This window comes from Typopeltis vanoorti, chromosome 12 (genome assembly GCF_054136105.1).
Source record: "Typopeltis vanoorti isolate ZY-2024b chromosome 12, IOZ_Tvanoo_1.0, whole genome shotgun sequence".
NCBI classification, from domain to species: domain Eukaryota; kingdom Metazoa; phylum Arthropoda; class Arachnida; order Uropygi; family Thelyphonidae; genus Typopeltis; species Typopeltis vanoorti.
Window position 1 is genome coordinate 87672297 of NC_143560.1, and position 19788 is coordinate 87692084.

Below are 19788 nucleotides of genomic sequence, written 5' to 3' on the forward strand. Positions count from 1 at the left end.
AAAAATTCTGAACTCGAAGCATAAATTTCCATCCCTCACCAGATTCATAACTATGTTCACAATTATATACATATCATTGTCACTTTTGCATACCATAACTGAATTTACACACACACACAATGATCTAATTTCCTTGCATTAAGTCTCAATCGAGTTAATTTCTCCAGGCTCCTGATGCCAAATCCATTCAAGTGCAGGCTCTTAAACAAATCTTTTCTAACATAACTCACTCCACACATCCATTTCTTCTACACAGCCTGTTCATTGAATTGTTTGCTGTCAGAAGTTTTTCCACTTGATTATACTATAAATTAAAGATGCCAAGAACTTATATTTTTGGTTTAATCCTTTAATCAAGTGTAAGCAAACAAAGTTTGTGCCTGAAGTAATTTCATGACTGGGCAACGTGTATATAGAAGCTAATGACTTCACATCACTTGCCTTAGTATCCCATAATGCAAAACACATATCCTTTATGGATATGTGTGATGCTATGCATTATGGGAAAGGTCACTACCCAGACTGGTTTCGACCTTTATTGAGGTCTCCTCAGTGGGTGCCAGACCCAGAATTGATGATGCCAGGGTTGAAGTAATGAAAGGATATTTCCATATACGAGTAGCCAAAAGGTGTCTCACCTTTTTAGTGAAATACTCTGGATTAGAGATAGATGTTGGAAGTTTTTCCACTTGATTATACTATAAATTAAAGATGCCAAGAAATTATATTCTTGGTTTAATCTTTTATCCAAGTGTAAGCAAACAAAGTTTGCACCTGAAGTAAAATAATTTTATAATAATAATATATAATAATACCAAGAATATAATTTCTTGGCATCTTTAATTTATAGTATAACCTAGTGGAAACACTTCGAACATCTATCTCTAATCCAGAGTATTTTAATAATAAGGTATGACAGTTTTGGCTACTCTGATATGGAAATGTGACTTCTGCATTACTTGAACCTTGGTGTCACTTTTGGGTCTGACCCCCACTGATGAGACCTCAATAAAGGTCAAAACAGTGGGAGCCAGACCGAAAGGTGATGCCAAGGTGAAAGTAAGTTTATCTAAGTGCTTACGCATGGATAAAGGATTAAACCAAGAATATAATTTCTTGGCATCTTTAATTTATAATGATTTGTTTTCTATCATAGCCCTCCTTAACTTGGTTTTGTTGTATCTTGGTAATAAGCTAAGAATTTTTACCTTCTCAGTTCTTTCAACTATATTTTGATATCTTCTCCCATACTATATTTATCACTACTTAAATGATTAGTTCCAGCAGGTATTATCATCTCCTTTACTTGCATATTCATGATCAAATACTTATTTTACTTATTTTTTCTTATTTTAACTGAACTTACTTTATTATTATTATAATTATTCATTGTTACTTTACCTACTTCTTCTTGTTCTGCTCATTTTTCTTGTCCTGTCTGAGTTTAATATTGTTTCTCTTGTGGATTGTCTAATAATTTGTTTTAATCTAGATATTTGCAAACTTAATTTATGCAAACTATAATTAAGTTATCCTCACTTATATCAACAATGATGCTGCAATGCTTGTACTTTGTTCTTAAAGGTTTCAGTGCCATTTTAAAAACAACCTGAAATTTAACAGTATATTTATGCACTAAATACAATAAATCCATTAAACTACAATAATAGACTAAAATATGCTAATTAATTTATGAAAACTCAGTAAATCAGAAAAAATTACCAATCCTACAGGAGCTTTGTAAAAACTATTATGTTTATAATTAGATGAGCATAATGTTAAGGAAAGCTCAATCAGAAAAATCATTGCATTTGAGAATAATTTTTTAAAGTATTATTAATGTTTGAATGGAGCATAAATCAATTGTATATGGTAATTTTTGTGAGTTAGTTTGGTCATCCATTTGTATTTACATGTTTTCTTTTTTTTTTTTTATCAATGTACTTTAAATAAATGAGCTACCATATTTGTCATATTAATAGTTAACTGCAAAGTTACGAGTTATTTAAAATTTATGATACTTAAAAAACTGTTTGATTTATTGCATGATTATGTGTCAGCACTTGGTTAGAAAGTAATTTTTCTCTTCCTCCTTTGAAGCTACCTAGCACTTGTTGGTGCCCTGACTACAGAAGCTGATTTTGTATTTATTCCTGAATGGCCTCCTGAAAAAGACTGGCCTCAGACACTCTGCAATAAGCTTCAGCAAGTAAATATAGCTATATATATATATATATATATATATCTTATATATTTATTTGCAAACTTTGTTGAAATGTATTACTCAGAGCTAATCTTGATGGCAGAAGTCATATTTTCCTCACATGTAAGTAACAAAATAGTATCATTATATTATTATTATATGGTGATACTATTTTGTCACTTGTGTATGAAAAATTATTATAAATTATTATGATGCATTATTACTTGGTGATAGATTAATATTAAATGAAAAACTGAAATACAGGTTGTTTATGTAGATGAACAACTTTGTGATTTGTTAACATTGCTTGTTATCTAAAACACACAAGAATGAAAATGAATTGCACTTCACAGTGTTGGATTTATGTATAAACTGGGTGTATATTTATATCTTCCTTTGCCATCCTCCAATGGATAAAGGATATCCTGATTGATTTTCACTTCAAATAAAAGATGATCATTAAAAATAAATCATCTTGCCGCTTACCTTTCATTATACCACATCCTCAGTCAGATCACATCTCTTCTAAGACTAATCTTCTCCTAATGGTACAGTCAGTGTCACCCAAAGATAAGCTCTTCTGACATCACTCTTCTCCTGCATAGATGACCACTGCAAATTACTTCCCACATTACCAAGAACAGCTTATGCTATGCCTCCCCAGTCCTTTTTTTTACTTTTTGAGAAAGAACTCAGTAGGATTTCGAATCACTAAAATACCAATAAGTTGGTTGGTCTTGATGGCATCCTATTGCACTAAAACTTGTGCTCCAGAATTAACATCTATCTATATCACCTTTTCAGTCTTTCCTACTTGACTGATATCTATCTTTGTAGCATGGAAATAAACTTATATTCAGTCGATTCAAAATAAATAAATAAAAATCAGCCAAGAAACTATTATCCAAGTGCTTTACTGAGTTCACAAATCATGCATAACATTAACTACAGCCAACTCCTTCACTACCTGGAGGTCCATTAGGTAATTAGTGATCAGCAATATGAATTCCTCCATTCTTGGTCCATAGATGATATCCTGTTATGCAAGTTTTTCCACTTGGTTATATTATAAATTAAAGATGCCAAGAAATTATATTCTTGGTTTAATCCTTTATCCAAGTATAAGCAAACAGAGTTTGCACCTGAAGTATTTTCAGGGCAGGGCAACTTGTATATAGAGGCTAATGACTTCACATCACTTGCTTTAGTGGGAGCCAGACCTCTGGGTCTGGCTCTGACTGATGAGACCTCGATAAATGTCGAAACCAGTCTGGGTAGTGACTCTTCACATTATACATGTCCATAAGGATGTGTGTTTTGCAATATGGGATACTAAGGCAAGTGATGTGAAGTCATTAGTCTCTATATATGAGTTGCCCTGTCCTGAAAATACTTCAGACAAACTTTGTTTGCTTACACTTGGATAAAGAATTAAACCAAGAATATAATTTATTGGCATCTTTAATTTATAGATGATATCCTGGTCATCACCCAACTTTTGGAAACAAGTCATAGAAAGGCTTGGAGAAACTTGCGTGGTCACTCTTGTCATTACTAGAAATTTGATCGAATCTGTCACAGGCATTTGACTTAGTAAACTACCATCCATCTGTCTGCCTTCTATTCCCTGCAGTTGGGTCAGCATTGTCCACTCTTCTGAAATTTCCTCAACAATTCTGAAGTACTCCATTGCTCTGTACTTTACTTCTACTCATTTTACATAAATTACCTTCTCACTGATCTCCTATCTGTAGTTTTGCTGATAGTACATTCTATTCCTCTTCTTAATTTAACCTTGTAGTACATAATCATTAGAACATAAAGATCTTCCATAATGAATATCTTGAACTATGATCTTGCTCTTCTTCAGTGGGATGAGGATAACCTTATGAACTTTGCTACTACCAAAACAATTCCGTCTTTGTCACACACAGAACAGAAAACAAATTGACTTCATTTCCCTTTACTTTTATAATATCCAGGTCTATAAATATGATCAGGTTATTCTTCTTGGGCCAAGTTAGATCTATAACTTTTCTTGGCAAAATACATTTTAACCATATCTTCTTCAGTCTATGAACAAAAACAATTTTTCTGCTAATTGACACTATTTCTCAACTGTTAATAATGAATAAATCTCAGATCTACCCAATCTGTGCATACTCCTCACAATTTTAGGACAGGGTGCCAAAAATCTTCATAAGAATGTTTTTGGACTTTTGACTATCCAGAAGAGGGCAATCAAATTAACTGATGATCACTCACATATTTGCTTCAGTCATTCTGTCGTAGATGTTTCTGCCTTTTGTCTCTAAATATTTCATGAATAAAAGGCAGAAACATCTACTATGAGAGAAGGACTGAAGCAAATCTGTGTGTGTGTATTCATTAGTTAATTTCAATGTCCTCTTTGACAAGCAACTGCTGGGAAACCATTTACTGTCCAACTTCAAACTACTTATTGAACTAGTTTTTCCATTTCCTCTTTCATTCCATGTATGTCTTGTTTGGAACAACTTTCTTCACTATCTTTCCCAAAGACTCCAATCTTCAGCTATCTTCAAGAAACAGCAATAGATTCTTGACCACTTATATACATACAGAACTGATGCGTTATAGATTTTGTAACTGTCCTGTGTGGGTTTGGTGTGTGTGTGTGTGTGTGTGTGTGTGTGTGTGTGTATTACAAAATATATCATTTTAAACAAGCTAATTTCATAATCAGTTTCTCTAAAAATATTTACTCTAAATTTGCCACTTAGAAATTTCTGTGAAAGTACTTCCTTCAGTTTCATGTTATTAAATCAAAGAAGGTGAGGTAAGAGGAGAATATTCAATTTTGAGTGAAAGATTGAATGGATGATAACCAGAATAGACATTGATTGAAGGATTTAACACCCACTTTGGGAACCTATGCTCTAGAATAACATAAATATGAATATTTTGGAATTTTTTCCCACTTGGTTAGACTATAATAAATTTAGTTTAATCCTTTATCCAAGTGTAAACAAACAAAGTTTGCACCTGAAGTATCTTCAGGACTGAGGCAACTCGTGGTAAAGGTGGACCAAGCTCTCATCACATCACTCCTTGTCTTAGTATTTCCCCAGGGTTGCTAGATGAACACAACAGCTTATGGCCAAAATTTAAAGAAAATATGATCAAAAATGGCCACTTTGGAAAAGTATTAGGCCAAAAATATGGCCAAAGATATAAAATGATTGAATTGTGTGAATTAACATACCAACAGTTAAGTGTGCATAAATTATGCCTATATATTCGATTACATATCACCAAAAATACTTTTAATTAAACCTAAAATACTTGCATTGAAACTCGGCTGTTAATTTGAAAGCACTTCCTCAAGATATTGATAATGTTGATCTTCTTTTTCTGCAGTCGAGTTGTAAAGGGTTTTGCTATTGTGCATTTGTAGCATTTTGGGAGTACATTTTTGGCAGCACATATTGTTATCACTTAAGAATGAACGGATTCTTACAATTGAATCCAGCAATTTAATTTGCATCCTGTTTCTGGGTTTAGTTTTGATAGATGTTACATAAGAAAAATTAGGCATGTTTATATATATATATATAGGCATGTTAGGGCATAATTCGACAGTTCTTTAAAATTATTGTGTTTGGACACTGCTTGCCAAAATTCTAAACCTTCCTTAGGGATTCCATCTTGTTTGAAGTTTTCTTCTTCATTCCATGCAACAAGGCTAATTTTTCTGTATTGGTCTTCGACTACATCAACATCGTTTATTAGGTGGAAAAATGGCAGATCAGAAAATTTTCTCTTTTCTGTTTGGCTTAGAATAACAGTAGGATTTAAAAGTGACAGACCTTTAAATATATCAGCTGACTCAGGGAGTCACTTGTTCACTGGATTCAATGATTCGTGAAGCATGTCTTGGCACCTAAATTTCACAGACTTTATTTTATTATTTTCTTGTTCCATATTAGGAGAAGTGCTAAAACTGATCAAGTACGTCCTAATTTCTTGTTGATCAAATTTAATTCCAAAGTCTACATTTTCTACTATTTTGTATGTTCCATCTTCATTGTACAGTCTTTGATAAAGACTATCTCTGTTTGCGCACACAGTTCTTTGACAAGATCATAAGTTCTTTGACAAGATCCTTATGATCAGCAAACATTAATCCTTTCAAAATCTTTAACAATGGGAGTAGCAAATACAAAGTAAAAATAATTCATCCTATCTTGTAACATCTCTTTTATCAATCATGCCTTATACCTTATATCCTGACCTCCAGATTGTTCACAGCAGGTGAAGTAGGTAATTAATTCTTCCCAATTTAGCAATATATTATTGAATACTTTACCTTTCACTAATCACCTTGTCTTGGACAATTTCATAAATGGAAGGGGGGGGCATCTCGTTCCTGGTCACCTTCAACTGCTGAATTCATCACTTTAAAAAGAGCCTTAAAATCTTCTCTTCTCATATTGCTATTTGAAAACCACAAAGGAATTTCAGTCAAAATGAATCCAACATTGGATGGCAGCTTTGAAAATGCGTGCTGTATACAAATTGCCAGAGAGTGGCAAATGTACTTCATTTGAATTCAGTTCGGATTTTCATTTCTAATCCTGGTCCACAGGGAATTGTTACTTCCAACCATAGCAGCAGCACCATCACTAGCAAACCCAATACGGTTCTTAAGAGTTTGATTATATGAAGCTAACACTTCTGAAATTTTATTAAATAAAACCTCCACTGTTGTCTCTACAACAGGTATAAGACCCAAGAAAGCTGAGTGAATTTTATTTGTTTCATTGCAAAAAAATCTAAGAACTATGCACAAATGCTTTTGTATTGCAATATCTGTAGATTCATCTCCTAATAATACATACTTTTTACCTTCTAAATCATGCTTCACTTGCTCTTTCAATGAAGCAGCAATTACATTTTCTATAATTGCAATACATTTGGTTCTGTGCAGTTTAATGCCACCAAGAACACTATTTTGGTAATGTTTCTTAACTACTTCACCTATATGATCTACAGCACAAATTGAGGAATGACATGCTATTGCAAGACTAAGTTCTATTTCTGCTTGTTTTTCCTGGTCATTCATGGATGATTTGATAACTTTATCTAGAGTTGTTTGTGATGTACTGGGAGATTTATATTGATGTTTCTTTGATTTTTTGTGAACAGATATGTTATAAAGTTTTGGCAGCACGTTAGTTTTGCAATACATGCAATATGCATGTTGTCCATCATCAGAAGATTTCAGCCACAAATATTTTACTTCCCACTCTTTTTTATATTTTCTTCCACCTCTATTATCACTTTTGTACTTAAGCATTTTAAAGGGCTTGAAAAAAACAAAATATCTCAATTCAGAAAATGAAGAAACAAAAAACAAATTATAGATAATAGTACTACAAAATTTGTAGTACAAATACTAATCTGGCACAGCAAACACCAATCTGGTAAAGGGAAAATAACAAAAACATAAGCAAGATAAAGATCGAGTTTATAAACGATATTAAAAAAGTATTCATTAATTATACTAAAATCACTTAATTACCATTCTTACGAAATTGAACATATTACTTGCATATTGTCACAATTCCAGCATGAAAGCTTATGAGATAGAAACTATCACCAAAGAGAACCAAATGTCTGATATCACACAACGGAACAACACTTGCAACTCAAAGTCTACACCATAACTAACTAGAGACGATCAAAACAGACATGGACCCAAGCTGGTATGGCTTACTCGTACGTGTTTTATACAAGTACAAAAAGAAGCTACATCATGTTTGGTGGTATTTATCAACAGAACTGGATCAAGTTTATAGCAACAATAGCGAGTGAGAGCTTTGTGTACTTGTTTTATATGGCTTACTCGTAGGTGTTTTATACAAGTACAAAAAGAAGCTACATCATGTTTGGTGGTATTTATCAACAGACTGGATCAAGTTTATAGCAACAATAGCGAGTGAGAGCTTTGTGTACTTGTTTTATACAAGTACAGAATGAAGCTCAAGCATGCTTGGTGTTATTCAGGGAGTCATGGTAACAAACTATAAGCCAGCTACCAAAGGCTTATTATGACGTCATCAAACAAACATTTTCAATAACGGTCAATTTGCATCAAGCACGTCACCGCCAACCCAACGCCACATACAGGGGTACCAACAGCTAGCCTTACAGTGACAACAATATTAAACTAAGTAAATAATGCATATGATTTGAAATCTTTGTAAAAATGGCCACATTTGCATGAATGGCCAAACTGATTTTTTCATGGCCCCAGAGTTCAAAAAAGTGCCAAATTTTTGAAATTTGACCATGAAATGGCCAATCTGGCAACCCTGATATTTCCCATAATTCAAAACACATAAATCTTCATGTGGACATGTATAATGCTATGCATTAAGGGAAGGGCAACTACCCAGACTGGTTTCGACCTTTATTGAGGTCTCATCAGTGGGAGCCAGACCCAAAGGTGGTGATACCAAGGTGGAAGCAATGGAGAAGTCATCTTTACCTATACAAGTTGCCAAAAGGTGTCTCACCTTATTATTAAATTACTCTGGATTTAGAGAAAGATGTTGGAAGTTTTTTCCCATTTGGTTAGACTATAATAGATTTAGTTTAATCCTTTATCCAAGTGTATGCAAACAAAGTTTGTACCTGAAGTATCTTCAGGACAGATACTTCAGGAAGATACTTCAGGTGCAAACTTTGTTTGCTTACACTTGGATAAAGGATTAAACTAAATTTATTATAAATATGAATATAAGAATATTAATTTGTCAAGTACTTGATATAATATTCTTGCCAATCCAGTAAAAAAACAAAACTAAACTGAGTTTGCATGATCTCCCTAGGTCTAGCTTCCATTGATGAGGTCTTAGTAAAGGTTAAAACTAAACTTGGTAGTGACTAATATAAGACAAATTTCTGAAGAGAGAAATATAATGTGCATTATGGAATGCCAAGTATTTTGATGAAGGCAATTTCTCTATGTACCAGTAATCTTAGTCATGACAATGCTTTACATGCAAACTTTTGTTTGCATATGCTATATAAAATATGGATGAAAACAGGAAAATAAGTTACTTTCCATCCCAGAAAAAAAAAAAAATTCGCTACACAAGGCATATTCTGAATTACAAGGCGTTATAATTAAAGTAAATTATGATGGCAGAAATCTTGTTTAATGTTAATTTTATTTAATTAAAAATCCAGTTAACATTACTGTTCAGTAGTATGCACGTATAGAATATGATAACTTGAATCAAATACTTTATCTTTACATCTTTTTATGTTGCAGTCAATTATAATGAATACAAATATCGAATAATTAGCAGTGAATAAATTCTTTAGGAACGTCAGTTTGGTCAGAGATTGAATATTATCCTAGTAGCAGAGGGTGCAACAGACAGGGCAGGTAACCCTATCACAGCTGAACAGATCAGAAAGGTAAGAATTACTTTCGGTGGCGAAATGCCTTTTGCAAGTTTGTTAATTTATTGTTTCTATTCATATAGTTCAAATTCTTTAAACATTTTTTTTTTACATGCACTTTAGATTTCTCCTACTCTATGAGAAACCTTGCAGTGCTCAAACATATCAAACTTTAAGATTATGTACAATCAGTGACTTAAACGCTGATCTCCATACCATCCTTTGATGTGGTAAATGCTTCCAGAACACAATTTGTGGTTTTTCTTGCAAAATAAGATCTTAGTTCTTCCTCTTCCCTTTTGATAATAGGTAAGGTTGAAGAAGTAAAGAGAGCATTATCAAAAGGTAAGGGCAAAGAACTAAGAAGACCTTATTTCTTCACCCTTATATTTTGATAATTAAGCTAAGTATGGGTAAGGTATCTTGCTTTTCTAGCTGACACTTGCTATCCTATCCTGGCATAACCCCATCACTTCTGTAGCATTCTCATCTTCAGGAACACTTGGTATACTTTTTTTTTCCTCAAGACATTACTTTTTATCCATCCAACTACTAACTCTAATAGCTTTAATAGAACTTATGCACTAGACATATTAAAGGAAGTTTCGTAACTTACACACGTAACAAAAATTATATAGAATTCATTCAAAAACTCCAGTATATTTCATACAATGGTATGTGGACATCAGGGATATAGACTGTTAACTACATTCAAAAGATTAATCAAAATAATGAGACATAAATCACATGTATATTAGTTCATGTCTCAATCACAGCTGAAGTATGATATTACACTATTAGTGTTCAAATGAGCAATTTTAGTAAGTTCTGTAGATTAAGAAAAAATAAATATAAATAAAAGAAGTAAAAAGAAATAATTATTAATTACTTCTTTTTACTTCTTTAAAAAAAAAACTTATGCACAATTAACAGCAATCATTTCCAAAACTTGGATATTGACTACAGTCTGATTGGTTCAGTTTCGGACAATTTCTAATTGTTTCACATGTTTCAAGGAAAAGACAATCAAATATGAAATTGCAGGACTGAAGAAGTTTTGTCTGCAACTGAAGAAGTTTTGTCTGCCTCCAAAGAACTCTGTGCCTAGTGTCAATGAGAAGCAAGACCAGACTTCTCAGATTCCAGAAATTCAATATAGTCTTAATGTTCTTCAGTTCTAATGCAGGTAGAATGGCCAGTCTTCCAAAAGAGGAAAAATGACATGAGCAGGATGCTTAATAGACACCTGGTAAGGAAAGAGGTGGTAATGTATCCTTTATTGATGGTAAGAAGGAAAACAGTTCTCGATCTGGTTTGAAGGAAGCATATAGATTGAATTTACAAAGAGGCCTTGTTATTTGTTCCAAGGTTGGTAGGGTATTGAAATTCTTTTCACATTGGATTGTAGTCTGCTAGAAGGATGGTATGATAATTATCAATAATTTTTTGAAGGTAGTTTTGCTGTATCCATTAAGTATCAGATTGCTTTTAATTTTATTCAGTTCATCTAACAAAAGGGGATCAGAAGAGCAGATCGTATGGGCTCTGTGTACAAGCTGCTTGATAATACCTATTTTTGTGATGAATGATGGTGGGAGGATGAGGGAATGTATCTGCCACTAAAATATTTTCATGTGCAAGACATTGTTTTGCTTCCTTGGGTAAAGGATTAAAACCAAGTATATAATTTCTTGGTATCTTAATATCTTGGTAATAAAAAACAAAGTATCACATGATATGCATGATAATTTCTTATTGTTTGGTATGCTGTGTGGCTACTAAACTAACAACTTGGTAGAAAATTGTCTTTCAGAATTTAGCAGCTCACTGGTGGTAGTGAGGACAAAAGCATTTTTGTTTTGTAACTCTTGCAACTGTATATATCCACTGGCATATATCTCAAAGCCTGGAACTGGCCTATATTTAACCCATTCCTAAAAAGGGTGACAAATCACTGCCATCTAACTACACCCTATCTCACTCACTTCAGTCCTATCCAAAGTGATGGAGAAAACCATCAACTTTCAGCTCCTATTCTACCTTGAAGGTACCCAGCCTATTAAACAACCACCAGTACGGATTCTGTCAATGCCGATCAACAGGAGATCTATTCTCATACATCACCCATCGCTGGACAAATGCCATGGAGAAATTTGGCGAATCCCGAGTGGTTGCACTTGATATCTCTAAAACTTTTGACCGGGTCTGGCACAAAGGCTCTAAGCAAACTCCCATCATTTGAACTGTCTCAGGACTTCTGCAGATGGATTGCTAGCTTCCTGTCTAGAAGCACACTATGTGTGATGGTAGACTGCTCCCTATCCTCTCACCATCCAACTAATGCTGGGATTCCACAAGGTTCAGTTCTCTCACCAACCCTCTTCCTTCTGTATATCAATGACCTACTTCAGTTAACTTCTAATCCAATACACAGTTTTGCAGACACAGCACATTGCACTCCTCCCTTTCATTTGACAAACCCTACTTTACACAACTCACTTCAACTCACAGAGCATCAACCACTAGTGCCTTTAATTCTGACCTTCAAGCCACCCTCCAATTGGGCCCAGATAACCTCGTCAACTTCAATGCTAGTAAAACCCAGTTCTGTCTTATTTCTCACAAAAAATAACCATTTTACCCCAGCATTATTTTTGATAACACTCAAATTCCTAGACAAGATGAGATATCTCTTCTCAGAATTACCCTGACATTGAGCCTCTCCTGGTTATGCCAGGAGAGGCTCAATGTCAGGGTAATTTCGAATTATTGCATTCTCAGCTTCCAAAAAACTAGGTTTTCTCTTTCGTTCAAGACATTAGTTCACCTTTAAACAGCTGTTAACCTTATACAAATTGCAAATCCACCCAGCTATCGAATACCGCTCTCACATTTGGAGTGGAGCTCCTAAAAGCTCCATCAAAATGCTTGACTCAATAAAGAGGAGAGCAATTAGACTGATAAATGCCCCATCTCTTACCAACTCGCTCCCCTCACTCTCACATAGATGTTTGGTCTCTGCAATTTGTATATTCTATAAATATTTTCATGGGAAATGTTCATCTGAAACAACATCAATAATTCCCCCATTCTATACTAAGTCCATTGGAACATGTACAGCTGCTGCCCAACATCCTTTCACAGTACCTTGAAACCCACAGAACAAGTTCCTTCTCCCTGCTATTGCCATGGAATAGTCTTCCCCCTGATGTATTTCTCAAGGAATACAAAATACAGGCATTTTAAATCAAATGTAAATAAGTTTTTCTTTTCCCAACCCACTACCCATGTACGGTACTAATGTACTGTAGGTTGACCAGCCAACCTCTCGTATATGGGCCTAACATAAAAAAAAATAATAATAATAATAAAAAAAAACTATAGCAAATTTCCAGAAATCAAAAGCATTGGATTTTAGTGGAAAGTTTACTGGAATGAATTTAAGTTAGTCTATCACTAATGCTAATGAGATTTAAATTTGTCATATTCAGCGGTAGGTATAATTTTCAGCAAGTGAGTTTACTCTAACCTAACAGTGCTTGCTACAGAAGAGCAAGCACTATTAGAGTAAACAGTTGTTTCCTAAGATATGTTTTTCTTTATAGTGAATACTTAGAATTTTTTTTTTTAATCCAACCCATGAAAAGTTGTAAACCTATCTTTCATTAATACTGTGGAAAGGATAAGAGTTGCATAATCAGGAAACCCTGATCTATAGACTTGACACAGTACTTCAAGCCTCTGATAAGCATAATGGTGCTAGTTTTGCACTGGTAGTGTAGTTCATCTAATACCTAAAGATATTGACAGTTATCCATTCTATTCTACAGTGGGAATTGAACATACACTTGGTGCTATCCACTCAGATCTTGAGATGATTATTCTTCCATCGCACCTCCAAGGAGTAATGGTTGGATGGCAGTCTACCTCTACACTACTTAATCCTCCATCTACACACATTGCTATTATTTGCCATCTACTCACAACTTCATCTGCTGCATACTAATAGCATCTTTTATCTCTAAATTGTGTGTTCTCTGGCTGACCTGTATCCATCCAAATTTTTGTCTGTCCAGGATGGGTTGAGTCTCCTAATTAGGGTTTTAAGAAGCGAGATTGCCATTCCTTTGCTGTATCCAGTAAGGACAAGCATTTATGCCTGTAGATCTGTGGATTCATGGAGCCAGTTCGCCTGTTTTGAGGGATGAAAAACCTGAGTTTCCAGGAGGAAAAACTCAGCACCTTAGCATGAGACCAGTCAACTCACCATTTGATTGGAAACACCTGAGAAAGGTTTCTCATATTATAGACTGAATTTGAACCCATTTTTTTTCCAACCAAAGGGCTTGTCTATACCAACCAAACCATGGAGGCTCCGTGGTCTGTATAAAGGATGAAAAACCTGAGTTTCTCAGAGAAAAAAATAAAAAATTAACTTAATTAATTAAATTTTATTTAATTAAATAAATAAAAAATAACTGCTTTATTCCACCAAGCAGAGGCAAACATTTCTTCGCATCTAAATTTTATGATAGCAATGAAAACAAATTTTTTTTTTGTCAGCTGTAATATACACTATCTACCAATAATTGTCCAGACACCCCTGTTATTTGAGGTTATGGAACATTCCAGGTTTGTTAATAGCATAAAAACTGTACAGATAGTTGGAAACAGTATTTCATTGTAGCAGTTGAACAGGTGGTATGCCAACACAACATGAACTCAGCGACTTTGAGAGAGGTGTCATCATGAGCTGTCAAATTGGTGGAATGTTCATATGTGCCATTGCCGCTTGAATGGTGTATCCAAATCAATGGTTGGTGATATGATCAAAAAATGGAGATGTTCTGGCATCACTAGTGCGGGAAAACACCCAGGGCAGCTGCTGAAAATGACTGACAGAGTCATGAAGGAGGGTATTAAAATAGGTGGCATGTAAAAACTGATTGGCTATAATCAGCAGAGACCATTCGTGACGAGTTCTAGAGCTCCAGTAGCACCATGGTTGAGTAATAATATCCTATGAAAAGAATTCCATTTACTAGGTTTCCACGGAAGAGCAGCGGTACACAAGCCGATCATCACAACAATGAACAAGGCAGCTCGTCTGGCCTGGTGCAAAGAGTTTGATTGATCAGTGGAAAACTGTACTGTAGAGCGATGAATCAAGGTTCACCTGTTTCGACAGTGTGTTGTACCCACAGTAAAGTTTGGTGGTAGAGGAGTAATGGTGTGAGGTGCATTCAGCTGGTTTAGATTGGGACCACTAGTCATTGTCCATGGTTCACGAAGGCAACTCAGTACCTTGATATTCTGGATAATCAGGTGCTGCCTACACTGGAATTTTTATGGAACGGAACCATGTTACTCTCAAGACGACAATGCCCCATGCCATAAAGCTGCAGCTGTTATGGAATGGTATGAAGAGATGGTGTTAAATGACTGCCCTTGTATGTGCAGAGTCTTGACCTCAAACCCATTGAACACCTGTGGGTCGAATTGAAGCAGCAATTGAGGTCCAGAGAGCACATTCTCGATCTGTCACTGAACTTAGTACTGCTTTGGAGAAATGGAGACAAATTCCATCTGATGTCTGCCACACATTGGTGGAAAGCCTCCCTGAAGGGTGCAGGAGGTGATCAAGGCCAAAGGTGGGCATACCCCATATTAGGGTTCGCCTGCTGGTATCAATTATAAATTGTTAAATTGTCTAGACAATTCTTGATAGACAGTGTATGATTTAAATTAAGGTTATTCTGTTAATAAAATGAATCCTTGCACATAACTGATTTATACATGAGATTAGGCCAATTATTTGTATTCTGTCTGTGAAATCTTGTCTTTCTTGTTATCTTAGATTAAGGCATATATCATTTAGTAATTAATAACGTAAAATCTGATTGTGGAACAGTTATAATTTTTGCCCTCATCACATTTCACTTGTCAAGCACATTTATTTTACTTGCATGATAAGGATTTGTTTCATAAAACTATATTATAAGCATTTACTGATCGGAATTCCACACAATATCTGTAGAAAAAGCTGGAACAACAGAAAGATAGGCTCATATAATATTAATTGCTTTAAAAATTGAACTCCTTTAAAAATTGGGGGAATGCTTTAATAACATAGTGGATACAATGGAATGGTCAATTTATTCACAGTTAACTTATTTAGGCATTAATTAATAATATGATAAAATTTTTCCAGGTAGTCGAAGATAACCTTAAGCAAGATGCAAGGATAACTGTACTCGGACATGTACAACGTGGAGGTAGTCCATCTGCTTTTGACAGAATTCTTGTAAGTTTTCTTTATTGCTAAGAAACTTAGTCTAGCATAATATGGTATGGTGCAAAAAAAAAATACTGAATGTTGACACCCCTCTCCCCTTCAGTACACATGCTATGAGATATGCCGTTTGACTGCATGCACATTAATAGAAGAGCATGTATAGAGTCTATGCCATTACATGTACTGTAACAGTGGTGTTGACATTGAAAGACAAGACATTTATTGTTGAGCATTATTTTTGTTCATACAGAGTTGGTAGAGCAAATGGTCAATGCCTATGACATTTGTGAGCAGCTTATTCATTGTTTCCGTAAGCATGAGCCAAGCAATAGTGTCATCATTGCCTTAATCGAGAGGTTCCAACATACCGGGAGTGTTCTGCCACAATGCAAAGAGCATTTGGGGAGACCATGAACTGCTAACACAAATGAGATCACAGGTGTGCGCTGGAGTAAGTGTTACAGTCTCCGAAACACAGTCAACGCCAAATAGCAGTAAAACTTGGGATACTGAGGTGGTCACTACAGAAAATCCTTAAGGAGCTGGGTGCCTTTTTGTACATCATTCAGGTGGGTCTGCATTTAACAGCAATGGATTACGCTGCATGGTAGGAATACTGTGTATGTATGCTGGCTAATGTCTATGAAGATCTGCCCTTCCTCCACAATGTCTGCTTCTTGGATGAAGCACATTTCTATCTGAGCAGCTATTTAAACAGACGAACCTACAGATTTCTTAGTTTCTTGAGACCAGAATTTGTCCAAGTGAAGCCTCTTTGCAGTGAGAAGGTCACTGCAAAGTTTGTGATTTCCAGCCATGACATAATTGGGCCATACTTCATTGAAGAGGGTGATGTAACTGACCTTGAATTACGAACACTACATCAAGAATGTGTTGGTTCTGTTCACCTAGGATTTGCATAGGATGTGTCATGCAAAAAACATTCCATTTTGTGCACAGGTATTCCAACAGGACAGAGTATCCTCTCACACATCATGTGGTTCTAGACCCTATTTATCAGAACACTTCCCCAGGAGACTCATTTCGGGATTCACAGAATTCCCATACCATTTACTTTCTCCTTATCTCACATCACTTGATACCTTTGTTTGGGATATTTTGAAGGACTGGATATTCGACTATGACCCACCTTCAAACCTTGATGAACTAAGGGATAAAATTACATGATATGTCCAGCAGATGTCCCAACCCTTTCTCCAACATGACAGAGAACTTTTGCATGCATTATGAAACCTCTTCTTTGAACTATCATACTGTTCTCTCTTTTATATATGTATATATATATGGTATATATTCAGTATATATAGATAGATAAATATACTCATTTGTGACTGAGACACTGGTAAACACATACTATGAGACATGTATGTTTTTTAATATTGTTGGCTGATTCATAGAACATAGGAATTTTAGTCTTTACTCAAATAAAAAGGCAATTGGGATTAGCTGACCAAATTGTATTCTTATTGGCTTAAACCATAATGCAAACTGATGGTATTGTACTCCCACAGATCATAGAACCAGGTTCGGCAGATTGCCAAGAATAGTCAATTCATGCTGAAAGGAGGAAAGAAATAAAGGATGCACAAATTGGTCACCAACATGCAAAATCACGTACTTTATACGTAAATTTTCCAACTGTTATGCAAGCAGAATAGCTATCACTTTAAAAACTAGAATTTTCATAAAAGAAAAGCTAATTTTCCTACATATAATAATAAACATTTATCCCACGAAATGCATTGATTACCCTATTATCGGTGTGGATTAGCCTTCTTCTGACATGCTCAGAAGTGTCAAAGGGTTACATCTGTGGGCGTACAGTACATGATAGAATTTCATACCAGTTGGGACATCACCTGGTTTTTTGTCAGTTACTGGAACAAATCCCAACTTAATGTCAGCAGAGTTCAAGATTGGCATCATTGACATAAGAAGCGTCAGTGGAAAAAAAAATGGAACTAGCAGAATTGGATGAGTGCCCAATTGACATAATAGGTGTTACCAAAACAAATATAAAGACAGGTGAGATCTTTCTAAGTAACACATACAAGATCTTATATTCAGGTCATAATCAGGGAAAAGGAGTAGCTATAGTATTCAACACTAAATATGAGGGTAATCTTCTTGAATGGCAAGCAATATCAAGTGAGACTTACTTGTGTAAAATGGAGACTTACTTACCTATGGACTTACAGAAGGTTCTGCTAAGAATCAAGAGAAGGAATTTTTTGAGGCATTAGAGAAGGCAGATGACACAGCAAAAAAGGAAATGATCTAAACAGCAGAGTAGGAAATGATTACCAGACATAAAGAAATGTTTTGAGGAAATTTAGAGAAAAGAGCAGAACTAATAATAATGGTAATTACTTGCTAGAATTCTGCTCAGGACATGGACTGGTTATTACCAACATAATGTTCCAACATAAATATGTGCACAATTCACATGGAGAGAAGATGCAAAAAATAAAAAAAGATTGTTGGTAGCAATGTTTTCCCACTGGTTCAAGACACAGGAGTATGTAGAGGATTTGAAATCGGAAGTGATCACCATTTAGTGTTGAGCAAGATAAAATTAAATTTTATATTGAAAAGAAGAGTATACAAGAAAGTATTTAAACAAATTAAAGTTGAGCAGCTTTTGGAAGTGAACTGTATACTGAAATACACAAACATTATTCAAGATAAAATGAGTGAGTTTGAAATCAAGAACCAAACCTTGGAGATTCAGTAGCAAATCCTGAAGAAAACATTGATTGATTCAACCAGAGAAGCATCTGGTGAGGTTGTCTGCAAAGATAGAAAAATCAGAACTCAGTGGTGAAGTTAGAGGCAGTGAAGGAAAAGAAGAAAGTGTGTATTCAAAAATTCCTAGAAAGTAAGTCAGCTTTTGCTCTTAGAGGATACAGAGAAAAATGTAAGAATCATGAGAAGACTTTGGTAAGAATATAGAAGATAGATATCAGAAAGGTGGCAAAATACTCTGGAGGCTGTTGACAGAGCTAGAAATAGAGGAAGGAATACTGTAAAAGGAATCATAGATGAATAAAGGTGATATGAAAACTTGAAGATAAAGATATTTTAGGTGTCTGGAGTAATTATTTTGAAAGATTGCTAAGTGAAATAAGGTAGAAAGTTTTTTAACTTGGGTATACTGTGCATTAAAGATACCAAGCAATTTTATAAATTTGGTTTTAATTCTATTTCCCAAGTAAGCAAACAGATAAGTAAGTCAAGTTTGTCCCTGAACATAGTTCAAGTCTGAGGCAACTCGTAGTAAAGGTGGAGTAAGCTTCGATCACTTTCCTTAGTATTTTCCCCTAATGCAAAGCATATCCCCTTGCAGAGATGTATGATGCTATGCATTAAAGGCAGGGGCCACTACCCAGACTAGTTTCGACCTTTATTGAGGTCGCGTCAGTGGGAGCCTTTTGCTTGGTATCTTTAATGCATAGTATACCCAAGTTAAAAAAAACTTTCTACATCTTTCTCTCATCCAGAGATTTTTATTTAATAAGGTCAAAGCACCTTTTTGGCAATTTGTTTAGGTAAAATTTATAAGCTCTGCATCACTTCAACCTTGACATTTGTTGGGCCTGGCTTCCACTGATGAGACCTCAATGAAGGTCGAAACAACCGGTCTGGGTAGTGGCCCCTGCCTTTAATGCATAGCTTCATACATCTCTGCAAGAGGATATGCTTTGCATTAGGGGAAAATACTAAGGAAAGTGATCAGAGCTTACTCCATCTTTACTACGAGTTGCCTCAGACTTGAACGATGTTCAGGCGCAAACTTGACTGACTTGTCTGTTTG

The 19788-nt window shown here is 35.0% G+C and overlaps 1 protein-coding gene across 3 annotated transcripts in view; it reads left to right on the plus strand.

Moving 5' to 3' along the window:
- The window catches only part of LOC150100974 (ATP-dependent 6-phosphofructokinase-like), a 308202-nt gene that overhangs the window by 88236 nt on the left and 200178 nt on the right, over positions 1-19788 (plus strand). For all 3 annotated transcript variants that reach the window (XM_090401413.1, XM_090401415.1, XM_090401414.1), the window contains exons 6-8: positions 2101-2209; positions 9578-9673; positions 15870-15962. In XM_090401413.1, the coding sequence (XP_090257539.1) occupies positions 2101-2209; positions 9578-9673; positions 15870-15962 (298 nt within the window). The remainder of the gene's footprint in view (positions 1-2100; positions 2210-9577; positions 9674-15869; positions 15963-19788) is intronic.